Below are 14,627 nucleotides of genomic sequence, written 5' to 3' on the forward strand. Positions count from 1 at the left end.
GTCCTAATGTCTAAAGCATTATAATGAAAAGGCAAAGACAGAGTTGCATTCTTTTCAATAGGCATTTGCTGCTTGAATGTTTTCATTAGAAATGAAGAAAAATGATTGCTATTTGACACCTATATTGAGAATAAGTTTTTTCCCGCCTCTTAAGAGTTCATCTGCTGGTTGGTTCCACAAATGGCTGTAACAGCCGGGGTGGGGACAGGCTAAGTCAGGAGCTCAAAACTTGTTTGCGTTTCCCACATGTGCCACTCTGCTGCTTTCCCAAGCATATCAGCAAGGAGCTGGTTGGAAGGCAGGGTGGCCAGCACTTGGACTGGCATCATATGGATGCTAACACTGCAGCTTGACTCACATCACAACGCTGGTCCCAGATACAAGATTTTTTTTTCTTTTTTTTTAGAGAAACAACTTGGCCTTGAGTACAGGAGAGACAGAATACTAAATGGACATGGGTTTTGAAACACTAAATACAAAAGCAATCCAAAAGGTAAGCTTTTTTTTTTTTTTTTTAAAGATATATTTATTTATTGGAAAGTCAGATATACAGAGGAGAGACAGAGAGGAAGATCTTCCGTCCAATGATTCACTCCCCAAGTGAGCGCAACGGCGATGCTATGCCGATCCAAAACCAGGATCCAGGAACCTCCTCCGGGTCTCCCACGCAGGTGCAGGGTCCCAAAGCTTTGGGCCGTCCTCCACTGCTTTCCCAGGCCACATGCAGGGAGCTGGATGGGAAGTGGAGCTGCCAGGATTAGAACCGGCCCCCATATGGGATCCCGGGGCGTTCAAGGCAAGGACTTTAGCTGCTAGGCCATGCCGCTGGGTCCCAAAAGGTAAGCCTTAAGGTGGAGAGAATACAATCAAAGTCTTCAGAACTGTTTCTGTTTCTTTTCTTTTTAAAAAAATAATATATACTGGAGCCAATATTGTGGTGTAGCAGATAAAGAAACCACCTGGGGCCCAATGCGATAGCACAGCAGCTAAAGTCCTCACCTTGCACATGCCAGGATCCCAAATGGGTGCCAGTTCTAATCCCAGCAATCCTGCTTCCCATCCAGTTCCCTGCTTGTGGCCTGGGAAAGCAGTTGAGGACAGCCCAATGCTTTGGGACCCTGCACCCGCGTGGGAGACCTGGAGGAGGTTCCTGGCTCCTGGCTTCAGATAGGTACAGCTCCAAACATGGTGGCCACTTGGGGAGTGAACCATCAGATGGAAGATCTTCCTCTCTGTCTCTCCTTCTCTCTGTATATCTGCCTTCTCAATAAAAATAAACCTTTAAAAAAAAGACATCCCCTATGATGCTAGCATATCATATTGGTCCTGGTTTGGGAATGAGCTGCTCTGAGTAAGATGCATCTCCCTGCTAACGCGCCTGGGGAAACAGTACGGGATAGCTCAAGTGCCTAGGCTCCTGAACCCATAGGGAGACACCTGCAACAGGCTTCTGGTTGCTGACTGTGGCCTGGTTGTTGCTTCCATCTGGGGAGTGGACCAGTAGATGGAGGGTCTCTATGTCTCTTCCTCTGTAACTTTTTCACATAAATATACATATATCCTCAAAATGCAATATTTACTTACTTGAGAGGCAAAGTGAGAGGCAGAGTGTCTCTGTCTGTGATTGTTTTCCAAATGCCTGCAATGGCGAGGGCTGGGCCAGGCCAAAGCCAGGAGACCGGAATGCCACCTATGCCTTCCAAGTGGTTGGCAGGGATGCAAGTCCTTGGGCAAACATCTGCTGCCCCCCAAGATATGTTAGTAGGAAGCCAGATCTGAAGTGGGGGAGCCAGGATTCAAACTGGAACTCTGGTATAGGACGTAGCCATCCCAAGCAGTAGTTTAACCTGCCTTGCCACAGTACCTACCCATTTCTTATTTTCAAATTTGCATCCCGTGTAACACCAAATCAGAAATCCCAACGGGGCAGCACACCGCTGCCCGGGGCAAACACGGACAGCGCTGCCGGAAGCCTTACTTTTCCCGAAGCTCGGCCTCTTTGGACACAGTTTCCTGCAGCATCCGGTTATGCCTTTCCAACAGAGCATCATGCTCGGACTGGAGCGCCTGAAGTTCAGACATGTTGACCTGTAGGTTATTCTGGCTCTCTTGTAATTTAATTTTTAGCTGGTCAATCAGCATCTCCAGGTGTTGTCTAAAACAAAACAAAACAAAAACCAGTTTGAAAATTGTTTTGAAAAAGGTAAACAATTTTGTGGTTTCAAGTATATTTCAATCCTTTAAACTTTCAATGTGGTATTTGTGCTAATAGCAAGATTTTTAAGGACATACACTGAACAGAGGAATTCAGAGAGTAAATTTACAGCACATTTGAAATCTCAAGCACTACAAAATTAAAAAAGAAATCATTAGAAAGCAGAGACAGAATAGATGATGAGAGAGAGAGATTTCCATTTGCTTACTCCCCAAACATCCCCAACAGCCAGGGCCAGACCAGGCTGATGCTGAGCCAGGAAGTCAGTCTGGGTCTCCCACTGGGGCTCCTGGGTGGTGGGGCCCCAAGTACCTGGGCCCTCACCTGCTCTCTCCTGCAATGCGCAGGATCAAGAAGCTGGAAGAAGAACTGAGGCAGGATGCCACTGTCAGCCCTGCAGTACGTGATACAGTATCCCAAGTAGCAACTCCAAAGCCGTAACAAATGCATGTCTCTGAATTGTTAACTTAAAAAATATATAAACAGAATAGACTATCAAATGCTATCAAAATAGCTACTTTTTAAAAAAAGATCTATTTTATTTTTATTGCAAAGTCAGATATACAGAGAGGAGAAACAGAGAGAAATATGTTCCATCCAATGATTCACTCCCCAAGTGACCACAACAGATATTGTGCCGATCCGAAGCCAGGAGCCTCTTCTGGGTCTCTCACGCGGATACAGAGTTGCAAGGCTTTGGGCTGTCCTCGACTGCTTTCTCAGGCCACAAGCAGGGAGCTGGATAGGAAGCTGGGCTGCCGGGATTAGAACCTGGTGCGTTTTCAAGATGAGGACTGTAGCTGCTAGTCTACCGTGCTGGGCCTAAAATAGCTACTTTTAAAAGCTGGTGTGGGGCCCTGCAACGTGGCCTAGTGGCTAAAGTCCTCACCTTGAATGCCCGGGATCCCATATGGGCACCGGTTCTAATCCCGGCAGCTTCACTTCCCATCCAGCTCCCTGCTTGTGGCCTGGGAAGGCAGTCGAGGATGGCCCAGAGCTTTGGGACCCTGCACCAGCGTGGGAGACATGGAAGAAGTTCCTGGATCCTGGCTTCGGATCGGCACAGCACTGGCCATTGTGGCCACTTGGGGAGTGAATCATCAGACGGAAGATCTTCCTCTCTGTCTCTCCTCTCTGTATATCTGGCTTTCCAATAAATAAATAAACCTTAAAAAAAAATAAATAAAAGCTGGTGTGAAGGCTCAACTGGCTAATCCTTCCCCTTCAAGCACTGGCTTCCCATTTAGGTGCCAGTTTGTGTTTCAGCTGCTCTACTTTTCATCCAACTCCCTGCTTGTGGCCTGGGAAAGCATCAGAAGACGGCCCAAAGCCATGGGACCCTGCCCCCATATGGGAGACCCAGAAGAAGCGCCTGGCTCCTGGCTTTGGATGGGCTCAGCTCCAGGCATTGCGACCCAGCTGCAGAATGAAACAGGGACTCTTCTGTATCTCCCCTCTGTAAATCTGCCTTTCCCATTAAAAGGAGCAAAACAAAACAAACAGAAACAGCTCCTTGTTGTGGACTAGCCCTGTGGTGCCGCGGGTAGAGATGCTGACCACAACGTCAGCATCTCTCACAGACGCTGGTTTGAGTCTCAGCTTCTTCACTTCCTACCCAGCTCCTTGCTAACGGGCTTGGAAGAAAACAGAACACTGCTGGCTCCTTGGGTCCTTGAGCCCACGTGAGAGATCTGGAAGAAGTTCCTAGCTCGCCCAGCCCTAGCAGTTGCAGCCATTTGGGGAGTGAGCTGACTGACAGATGAACTGTCTCTCTTATCTCTCTCTAACTGCCTTTCAAGTAAATAAAAAAAAAAAAATCTCAAAAAACAAACAAAAACTTCCCAGCTGTAGGCAACATCCTAGGTTGCATGGTAACCAGGGAAGTGTTATACCATCGGGAGAAAAGCAGCTAATAGCAGGCAGGCATCCTGAGCCTGGTTAATGCCAAATTTGTGTTAACTATGCCAGTGTGCCAGCATAGCCATCTATTCTTTTTTTTCCAAGATGTGTGTGTGTGGTGGTGGGAGAGCAGGGGCGGTGCAGATGCCGGCACACCAACAGACAGGGTTGGGGACCCTCTTGAGAGTGTGTGGGCCCTAATTAATTAAGGCAGTCAGTCCCCTGCCACAGGACCAGGCTTGGGGACCTATGGGCATGGGGGCTTGTGGAAGCAGTTCTGGAGATACGAGGGAGGGAGGACTGCTGATGGAGAACGTGATAGGAAAGCAGTGACCCCTGGGGGACTTCCACCAACCGGGCTACCGTACTTGCAGGTAAACGAGGGGGCTGAGATCGGGTGGTTTAGAAGGAAACTGGAGAACCTTTTGGGCCAAACCAATACACCCCCACGTGGGAGACCTGAGCTGGGGTCGTTGCTATCAACCACGGCCTACAAGAAAGCACAAAAGCCATGGCTGGGGGCCTGTTGGCTCGACCACAGTGCCGGCCAGTGAGTGTTAAAGCAGGGTTGGACCATGTTAGCTTGGGCCATGACACTAACCAGCTCATTAGAGAACTGAATTATCTTGAAAGTGTAAGGTCCAGGCTGGGAGTGGGCCCAGTTGGCAAACTGTGGGCCCCTCTCTGATGGGCTGCAACTGCCACTGGTGAGCATGAGAACCAGGGCTGGGGTTGGGCCTGGCTGGACAGGCTGTAGCACCCACTGGCACGAGTGTGAGCTGGATGGTGAAATCAGCTGGGTAGAGCTGGACTCCAAAGCTCAGTGACGCGTACAGGAGCTGAATGGGCTATGGGACACATTGGCGCAGTCTGCTGCACTTACAGACACGCACAGGAACTAGTGCTGGGGTGTTACTGGGAGCTGCTCCATCTAGGCTGCAGTTCCTGCTGGTGTGCATGAGGGCTGAGTGCGTGGCAGGCAGGGTTAGGCCAGCCTGCAGCACCCACTGCTTTGCATCGGCCCACAGCACCCACTGGTTTGCATATGCGATGCAGCTAGGGACAGAACTGACCAGGTGACTGTAACCATCTGTGTGTGCACAAGCTGATGGGGGTGATGACCTGAGCCGGACCCCATGCTGGCTGGCAGACACAGGAGTGAGGTTGGGGTCACCTCTAGCAAGATCTCTTTGGAGATCCAGTCCAACCGGATCACTGGACTCAAAACTCCAACCATGGTGCCAATCCCAGGATCTCGGTCTAACCGTGCAGTACACGTGTCTGAACTGGGTCTCCTCAGTTGTTGGAGCCTGTGCAGCGAACAGCACGCCCTGATGCTCACGGGGCACATGACAGCCAGCTCGCTGAGGCCTGCAGAACAAATACCATGGAAGACAGAGCAAACTGGACAGCTTTCCCAGATGAGTATCTGGGCGAATCAAGATTCTAAGGTGAACTGTCAGCCAAAGGATCCTCAACCTTGGAGCAATGAAATCAACAGCATCTCAGAATTATCAACACCACGTGAGCAGCATCCTCGGAGCATACTCCACGTGGGGGACCCTGGGACGACACTGAGTGGCCTTCCCTCCATTCCTGGGTACTGATGCAACTGGACTGCTAGGAGCGGCCCTCTCCCCTTCTCACTTCCCCCAGGCACCAGAAGAAAAAGGAGATTGAAGGCGCTTGTTTCATCTACCACCCCCCATTCCTTGACCTTTCCTATCCTACCTGTTGCTCCACATGGGCATGCATCCCTCTGAACTACGCAAACATCATCAAACATAAAGTGAACTTCTTATTAAAAAATAGCTATCTGTTATAGTGCATGTTCTTAGCAACCAACAAACAAACAGCAACACAAACAAAACAACACTGCAGAGTTCTAAGGTAACAATTTCTGGAGCAGCCTGGACTCAAACTGGCGCTCACGTGAGATGCTGAGGCCACAGGTGGAGGCTTAACTTGCCGCTCCGTGGCGCCTGCGCCCGCTTCCTTGGCGTGTAAGCAGTTTTACCTTTCTTGTTTTGCCGCCTCAGTCTCACTCTGAGACATGGATTTATTTTTCTGTTGCTTGAGGACATTATGGACTCTGACTTTGTAGCTCTCAAATTCAGAGGTTATAGCGGCCTGTTCTGCCTGTAACACCGGAGAGAGACAAAGCGTTATCTTCCATCACATCACCTTTTAACTTTCAGAGATTGCCAAGTTGAGATGAAATCTTGTTTTTGAAAAATAGGGAAAAACAGGGCCCGGCACGATAGTGTAATAGTTAAAGTCCTAGCCTTGAACGCGCTGGGATCCCATATGGGCACCGGTTCTAATCCCGGAGGCCGCACTTCCCATCCAGCTCCCTGCTTGTGGCCTGGGAAAGCAGTCGAGGACGGCCCAAGGCCTTGGAACTCTGCACCCGCGTGGGAGACCCGGAACAAGCTCCTGGCCCCTGGCTTAGGATTGGCTCAGCTCCAGATGTTGCAGCCACTTGGGGAGTGAACCATCGGACGGAAGATCTTCCTCTCTGTCTCTCCTCCTCTCTGTATGTCTGCCTTTCCAATAAAAATAGATAAATCTTATTAAAAAAAAAAAAGAAAAACAGGGAAAAATAGCTGATACTGTTTCAGGCCCCAGTTAACCTTTGTAAGTAATCTGTGTTGGCTTTTTAGGTTTTTGAATTTTGTCTGACAAGAGATATTTTTACCATGTTTTCTACTCTGGTAAATTAATTTACCACTTGCATATTTTATAATCACACTGTTGGCTTGGAACTTTATGTAAACAAGTCTTACAACTGCCCTCCCCCACCTTCGCCCATGTTTAATAATTTTGAATGCAACCACAAAGTTCAGCACGAGATATTGATGGAGTGTGAGACTTGATTCTAACATCAAGGGGATATGAACTTGGCCTTTTTACAAAAACTTTCCAGGCAGGAACAGACCACAGGACCGGGAAAGATCTGTTTTAAGCAAACTCATTCTCTTTGCACGACAGTGCCAACCCAATCCAAAACCTTAGTCAAATATTTCTGAATGAAGGTATGCAGTTGAGCTTGGCTTACACAACTACTTAAACACACTTATCACCAGCTTGCTTCCTGTGATGCCAAGCAAACAGTGAAATGACTTGTGCCTTCGTTTCTTCTTTCACAAAGCAGCAGGGCAGTGCTTCGCGGAAAGCAGCAATGGAGCCTGCCCATCCTGGTCTCAGCGCAGATGCCACTCAAAGACCCAGGCATTGTGCTTCCGAAGTGGAATTCTTAGCCTAACGTGCCTAGAAGCACGAGTCACAAAGTTCAAGGTCAATACTATAACTATTTTTCCATTCATTGGAAGCACGGTTTAAAAAAATAAAGGCCTATTTTAGAGCCAAGCATACCTGGACAGGAGCAGCCCCTCCCACTGGACAACACATTGTGTCCAGCTGTTTTGCATACTGAAGACAGGAATGCAGGCCTTCCCACTCTTTCAGAATGTTATGTTATAATCATTTAGGCTCTCAGAAAGAATTGTGACATTTTGGGCCCGGCGCTGTGACCCAGCAGCTAAAGTCCTCCTCGCCTTGAACACGCCGGGATCCCATGTGAGTCAGTTCTAATCCCGGCAGCTCCACTTCCCATCCAGCTCCCTGCATGTGGCCTGGAAAACAGTTGAGATCAGCCCAAAGCTTTGGGACCCTGCACCCGTGTGGGAGACCCGGAAGAAGTTCCTGGCTCCTGGCTTTGGATTGGCACAGCACCAGCCGTTGCGCTCACTTGGGGAGTGAATCATCGGACGGAAGATCTTCCTCTCTGTCTCTCCTCCTCTCTGTATATCTGACTTTGCAATAAATAAATCTTAAAAAAAAAAAAAAAGAATTGTGGCATTTTTCTAACAGAAGAGCCTCACAGTAACTGGTTTCTTATATTCTTAAATTCAAAAGAGTGCCTTCAGTTTTGGCTCGTGGCACACATTTATTTTTCTGCTATTTTAAAATGCTATGAACATGAACTCTACAGCTCCTAAATTCAGAATTCACAGCAGCTTGTTCTGCCAGCAATGTTTGAGCAAAAAAAGGAAATAATGTGTTCGTTTTCTAAAAAGATTGAATTTTATTGGAAAGGCAGAGGTACAGAGAGAAGGAGAGATCTTTCGTCTACTGCTTTACTCCCTAGATGGCCAAAATGGCCAGAGCTTGGAGTCAGGAGCTTCTTCTGGGTCTTGCATGCAGCATGTGGGTGCAGGTGCCAGAACCTGGGCACCCAAGCTAGCCTATGCGGCTTGCCCAGGACATCAGCAAGGAGCTGGAGTGGAAATGCAGCGGCCCGGACTTGAACTGAATCCCAAATGGGATACCAGATCTGCAGGCAGAGGCTTAGTTTGCTATACCGCCACACTAGCCCCTAATGTGTTTCTCTACAGGCAGGGATGTGGAAGTGAGGAGCGTGGGGTTAGGCTTGGAGGCAGATGGCTGAGCCAGGTGCGTATCTAACCCGTGCTGCCGGCTGGGCGCCGGGGGACTCACCTTGGCCGTACGGCTCTCCTCCTCCAGTGCCATCGCTTTCTGCTGGTAGGCACTCAGCGTGCGCTGGTGCTGCTCTGCGGACGTCCTCAGGTGCTCGTGGAGTTTGTGTTTCTCCGACGTTATTTCAGCCAGCTGAATCTAGGGGCAGGGGCGGGGGTGGTGAGAACCTTGCGATCTAGCCCAAGTTAATCAGATCCTCCTTGGGTCAAGGCATTCTCCCAAAACATAAACCTGGGGTTTGAGACTAAGGTATGTACAAGGTAATATCATTACACAGCAGAAAATCTACTTCTAAAAATTGAGAGAGGCATACAGAGCAAGTGAGTGAGCATGTAAGTTCTCATCCACTGGCTTAGTTTCCATAAGCTTGCAACATCATGGGAACTGGAGACGCATTTCACCGTGGGCGGCAGGGACACTGCTGTGGGTGGCAGGGACCCAATGGCTGCAGGCGGCAGGGACCCTGCTGTGGGTGGCAGGGACCCAATGGCTGCAGGCGGCAGGGACCCCGCTGTGGGTGGCAGGGACCCTGCTGCAGGTGGACCCCGCTGAGGGTGGCAGGGACCCCGCTGCAGGTGGACCCTGCTGTGGGTGGCAGGGACCCCACTGCGGGCGGCAGGGACCCCACTGCGGGCGGCAGGGACCCTGCTGTGGGTGGCAGGGACCCCACCTTGGGCGGCAAGGACCCAATGGCTGCAGGTGGCAGGGACCCCGCTGCGGGTGGACCCCGCTGCGGGCGGCAGGGACCCCGTTGTGGGTGGCAGGGACCCCACTGCGGGTGGCAGGGACCCCGCTGCTGGCGGCAGGGGCCCAATGGCTGCGGGCGGCAGGGACCCATTACTGCAGCCACCACCTGCTGCCTCCCAGAGTGGGCAGCAGCAGGAAGGCGGAACCAGGAGCCGAGATGAGAATCAAACCTGGATACTCCAGTATGTGGCAGAGGTGTCTTAATGAGCCGCCAAATGTCCACATAACATTTCTATGTCTTATTTTGCAAAAGTAGAAACAACATCAGCAGAACATGATCCACACATTTTAAATTAAAATACCGTCAATTAAAGTGTAATCACACAAAATCTCACGTGATGCATTTAATCATATTTTGTACTAAAGTGTATTGCAGTGTATTCTCAAAAGCAAGAAAATACTAAATCTTGAGTTAAAAAAAGCTATGTCCTGGTTATACGCGAAACTCAATGTACTGTTTTTACTGTCTCGAAATGTTGAGAAAATTTTCACAATATTCTCGTAAGTCAAATCATGGTGGGATTATTGAAATAACCTCTAACTGCTGCTGTCCTTTGTGCAGAGAGCCTTACTTTATAGACTTCGACTTGCTGTTGGCTGGCCTCCAGCTCCCCCTTCAGAGACGCTTCAAGCAGTACGTGCTCAGCCTCCTAAAGAATCGGGAATCTGGATTAAACGACGGAAGAAGTTTCTGGAAGTCAACTTAGAATAAATACTAAAATATAAAAACAACAACAACAACAAAAACATACCGCTTGTTTGGAATCTGCCAGCTCTTTCTTTGTTTTCACCAGCAATTGCTTGATTTTGGTGTTTTGTTCTTCATATTGTTGGACAGAAGTCTGCAGTAAAGCTAACATGACACATTATTTCAGTAGATGAAAGAAGTTTTACAAATGGATTAAATACGTGAAGACAAGACCTTCTCTTTTTTTTTTTACTTACCCGTAGAACTAGTTTTAGCTTTTTGTTGAGTATTTCAAACTAATTGGACAATTGTGAAAACCATGTAAAAAAAAAAAACTCCACTGTAGCCAGCATCTAGCTTGCACAAGTCCCACACATATTTCATCTGTTTTATTTCGCTCTCACCCAGAGCCAGCTATGTGTGGCCTACCGGCTACTTCCACGAATATAGCTCTACTGGAAAACACCATTCTCTTTCATGTAAATACGATCCACGGCCGCACCTGGGTCACAAAGTCAGGTTCAAGGAACCACGACAGAGGCTGTTGGCTCAGGAAGCATGTCAAGTCGGGCCTGTAGGAAGAGTGGTTGTGACCGGTGTCTGACTTCCACGCCCCCACTGGCCTACCTTAAAGCCAATGTACGCACACGCAAACTTCAGCATGGGACGCTGAAGGCGTGTTACACTTCCTTCTACAAGATGAGGAGTCCCATGGCTAAGAAACGCCTCAAGAGAGACGCTGTGTATTTCTGATCGCATCATGTTTTCCGACAGTAACTCGGATACAACCGTTTTGTAGGAGGGACTATTAGTACAAAATAGTTCACTAACAGATTTAAACATGATAAAAAAACCTTTTTTTTTTTAAAAGATTAAAAAAATGTTCAAGTATGGACAAGTGAATCCATGTTTAGACCTTAGGGAGCCAACAGCCACCTACAGGTCATATCCAGCAACCTAAAGGTCGTATCCAGCTGTGAGACCTTTTGTGAAATCCATCAGGAGTACACGGGGCACACACATGGGCTCTTACCATCCAGTGTCACAGAAACAGTGGGTTTGATTCCTGGTCTCGATGAACTGTGCTGCTCAAAGCTCTTACGAGCGATGATGTGCTTTCCCAAGTTAACCTGGCATTAGCCCGTGCACTCACGCGTACACATAAAATACTGCCTGGCAAATAGGAACAGGAACACCTTCTCTATACTTGTTAGGAACCTAGTTCAGCTACCTCCTGGCAACCATTTCCCTACTTCTAAAAAGCATCTTATGATACACAAATTATACAAGAAGCCCTAGTAAGTACGCGCTAAGTTGAGCGCCTAAATCAGATAACGTGTCATTTGTTTATGGATCACATTTCACGAGATAATGTAAAGCAAATAGAAACGGACGCCATGGGGATCCATGGATGGAGGTTGTATCCACGTTACGAGGAACAAGAGTGGCATCCCAGAACAGGAAGCATTTTGAGATGGTAAAAGATTCCAAAAGCTAAGAGGCGAGATGAGAGGGGGTGGGGTGTGAGGGGGATGGGAAAGGGGATGGACAGCAGGGAAAGGCGTGGAAGGACGAGAAACAGATGAAATGCACTTGTGGAAAAATGCCTAAGGAAGAATTCATAGCCCTCCTCGCCCGGGAGAACAGGGAGAATGAAGTTGCAAAGTTAGCGTAGGTCACAGGATGGAGAGCTTTAGAGGAAGATGTGTGCGTGTTCACTGGGCTGAGTCAACTCCTCCTGTCACCTGTCTCTCCCTTTCTGGGACATGGAACACTGTCCAGCTGTCTCTCCTTTTCTTATTTTCTTTTTTTTTTTTTTTATTAGAAAGGCAGATTTACAGAGAAAAGGAGATACAGAGAGAAAGACTTTCCATCCACTGGGTCACTCCACAAGTGGCCGCAACAGCCAGAGATGAGCTGATCTGAAGCCAGGAGCCAGGAGCCTCTTCCGGGTCTCCCACGCAGGTGCAGGAGGGTCCCAAGGCTTTGGGCTATCCTCAACCGCTTTCCCAGGCCACAGGCAGGGAGCTGGATGGGAAGGGGGCAGCCAGGACACAAACTGGCATCCATATGGGATTCCGGAGCATGTAAGGCAAGGATTTAGCCACTAGGCTATTGTGTCAGGGCCCTTTCTACAACTCTTTAGCCCAGCCTTCCCAGCCTTGGCTGTCACGAAGCTGGCGACTTTCCCAGACACTACTTCCTTCCAATTAATCTGATGTAACAGACAGAAGCCTTCCCTACTGTCTTCCAAAATGGGCCAAATGGTATCTTCCTAATCATATTTCACTTCTCTGACAGCTCTACTCCATTTCCTCTCAAGTTCTGCTTACACTGTGGTTGCAGCGCATGTCATCTGCCAACGTCTGTTCTCTCTCCAAATCTTACTTTTCAGAGGTATCTTGATCCAGCTACTGATGATGCTCTGGTCTACACGGCCTCTCTCCTCTGAGTTTCTAGAACTTGCTGACTGTACCACACACATCCTGCAGTTATCAGTGAACAGCGGGGGCCTTCTCAAGACCCCTCCCCACCCCACAGTCCCGAGACTGACTTCGAGCTAGCTCACTTAAAACACACGGATTCTGAGAGCTCAAGACAGCGCGCGGACGACCGCATCCCACGTCAGCGTTTGGCTGTGAGTGAGTCCTGGCTTCATTCCTGACTCCAGGGAAGCAGCAGCTCCATGACCACCTGACCTGGGTTCCTGGGTCTTCTTGACTCCGCCCAGCAACCCAGACATCTGAGGAATTAGCAGATGGCAGCTATGTCTCTCTCTGCTTCTTAAATAAACAAATGCCAAAAAAATAAAAGAGGGGACTAATTAACAAAAGGAAATGCTTGCACAGCTGCATTGCTCAATTTGTACCAAGAACTTAACTCGGATACTGTACTGGCCAAGAAAATTCGATTATTCAGATATTCCAGATGTCATTCTTGACTAAGGGAGAGAATCACTTGAATTTAGGACTGTCACCGAGCTCACTCTTGGCTGTCACTTGGCCACCAGCACATGAAGCAATCTCGGAGACTTGCTGTTTGGTCACCGTGAAGATATTAATGGGAATACTAGTTCAAAACTCCAATGGTGTCTAAACCGAAGCTCCAGGCGCATAGGAAAGCTTTGGAAAAGGCAGTTCAGGTGCCCACACGTGAAGACGGATTCACTGCCAACATGATGAGCCTTTCCAAATCGCCCTACAAGCTCTGCCTGACATGCAGGTTAGGATTGGGTTCTTGATTATACACTGTCCCTTTTATAAAGATGTCTGAAAAATATGTTCTCTGACACGTCAGTGAGTTAGTGAGGGACAGTGAACTAAGATGTCTCCAGCAGGCTCACTGCTGTAGCCTTGCCCTGCTGAGGCGTTCCATCCCCATAAATGCCAATTGGATACATTTGCTTTCCCGTGCTGCACCTGAGCCTCCTCTGAAATACAGAAGAAGATGGCACCCTCCTGTCACCTCCCGCCCCCGTCGACTTACAGGAAAGTGCACACCTGGCTAAGCAGTTGTTTCTCCCCAGGCCTCTTTTATAGGAACTCTTCCCAGAGGTGCCACTTCACTCGAAGCCACGGGGCTCCTCCCTGGCTGAGACAGTATCCCCTCCCGGCTGGCATATCCAACTGCAGAGGCACACCGCTGCTGCTGTGTAGCTCACATGGCCATAAGGCCTAGAATATTTCAACTTTCTGCATAGCTGTTGCTTCGAAGACACAGCCTGCTGGGGCAACTGCTCCTTCAGGTACAGCCCTTCCACTGTGAACTAAACTCCTCTCTCCAGCCTCTCAGGCGGTGTGCTTCTCCAAGTACAAAGAGTAACACCTTACCAACGAATCGCTGCTAAACCAGAATTAGTTGGGCAGTGTTACCTTGCCACGCCAAACACCTGTTACACTCGTAGGCTGCGCTCCCACCTAACCCCACCCAAGGTCCATTTCGTTTACATGTTCAATCAGTGTACCACCCCAACCCAAAAGAGGGTGAGCAAACAGGGATGGGTCCGACCCTCCCTAATGAGGCTGCTCTCACTCCTGTGGTCCCATGCTTGCATTCTGTGTGTCTGCTCCGAATTCACCTCTCATGCTGAGAAAAGAAACTGGAATACGGGCCCGGTGGCATGGCCTAGCGGCTAAAGTCCTCTCCTTGAATGCACTGGGATCCCATATGGGCTCCAGTTCTAATCCTGGCAGCTCCACTTCCGATCCAGCCCCCTGCTTGTGGCCTGGGAAAGCAGTCGAGGACGGCCCAAAGCCTTGGGACCCTGCATCCACGTGGGAGACCTGGAAGAAGTTCCTGGATCCTGGCTTCGGATCAGCATAGCACTGGCCGTTGTGCTCACTTGGGGAGTGAATCATCGGACGGAAGATCTTCCTCTCTGTCTCTACTCTCTGTATATCTGACTTTCCAATAAATAAATAAATCTTAAAAAGAAAAGAAAGAAACTGGAATACACTTAGCAGAGGAGTCTCTGCACCATCAGGAAGAGATTGCTTCTCCCAAGCACCAAGCTTACTTGCTTGTTACAGGTACCACAAATAAATAAAATTTTCAAAAAACAAAATCTCCATATAAAAA

General features: G+C 48.8%; 1 protein-coding gene across 1 annotated transcript in view; it reads right to left on the minus strand.

Annotated features, from left to right (window-relative positions):
- Positions 1-14,627, minus strand: part of GCC2 (GRIP and coiled-coil domain containing 2) — a 60,416-nt gene that overhangs the window by 20,247 nt on the left and 25,542 nt on the right. The window contains exons 14-18 of the mRNA XM_040975518.1: positions 10,114-10,214; positions 9,934-10,011; positions 8,615-8,752; positions 6,132-6,253; positions 1,979-2,155 (exon numbers count right to left, since the gene is read on the minus strand). Of these exons, the coding sequence (XP_040831452.1) occupies positions 1,979-2,155; positions 6,132-6,253; positions 8,615-8,752; positions 9,934-10,011; positions 10,114-10,214 (616 nt within the window). The remainder of the gene's footprint in view (positions 1-1,978; positions 2,156-6,131; positions 6,254-8,614; positions 8,753-9,933; positions 10,012-10,113; positions 10,215-14,627) is intronic.

The sequence above is a fragment of the Ochotona curzoniae genome, unplaced genomic scaffold, assembly GCF_017591425.1.
Source record: "Ochotona curzoniae isolate NIBS_2020 unplaced genomic scaffold, NIBS_Ocur_1.0 contig_2688, whole genome shotgun sequence".
NCBI classification, from domain to species: domain Eukaryota; kingdom Metazoa; phylum Chordata; class Mammalia; order Lagomorpha; family Ochotonidae; genus Ochotona; species Ochotona curzoniae.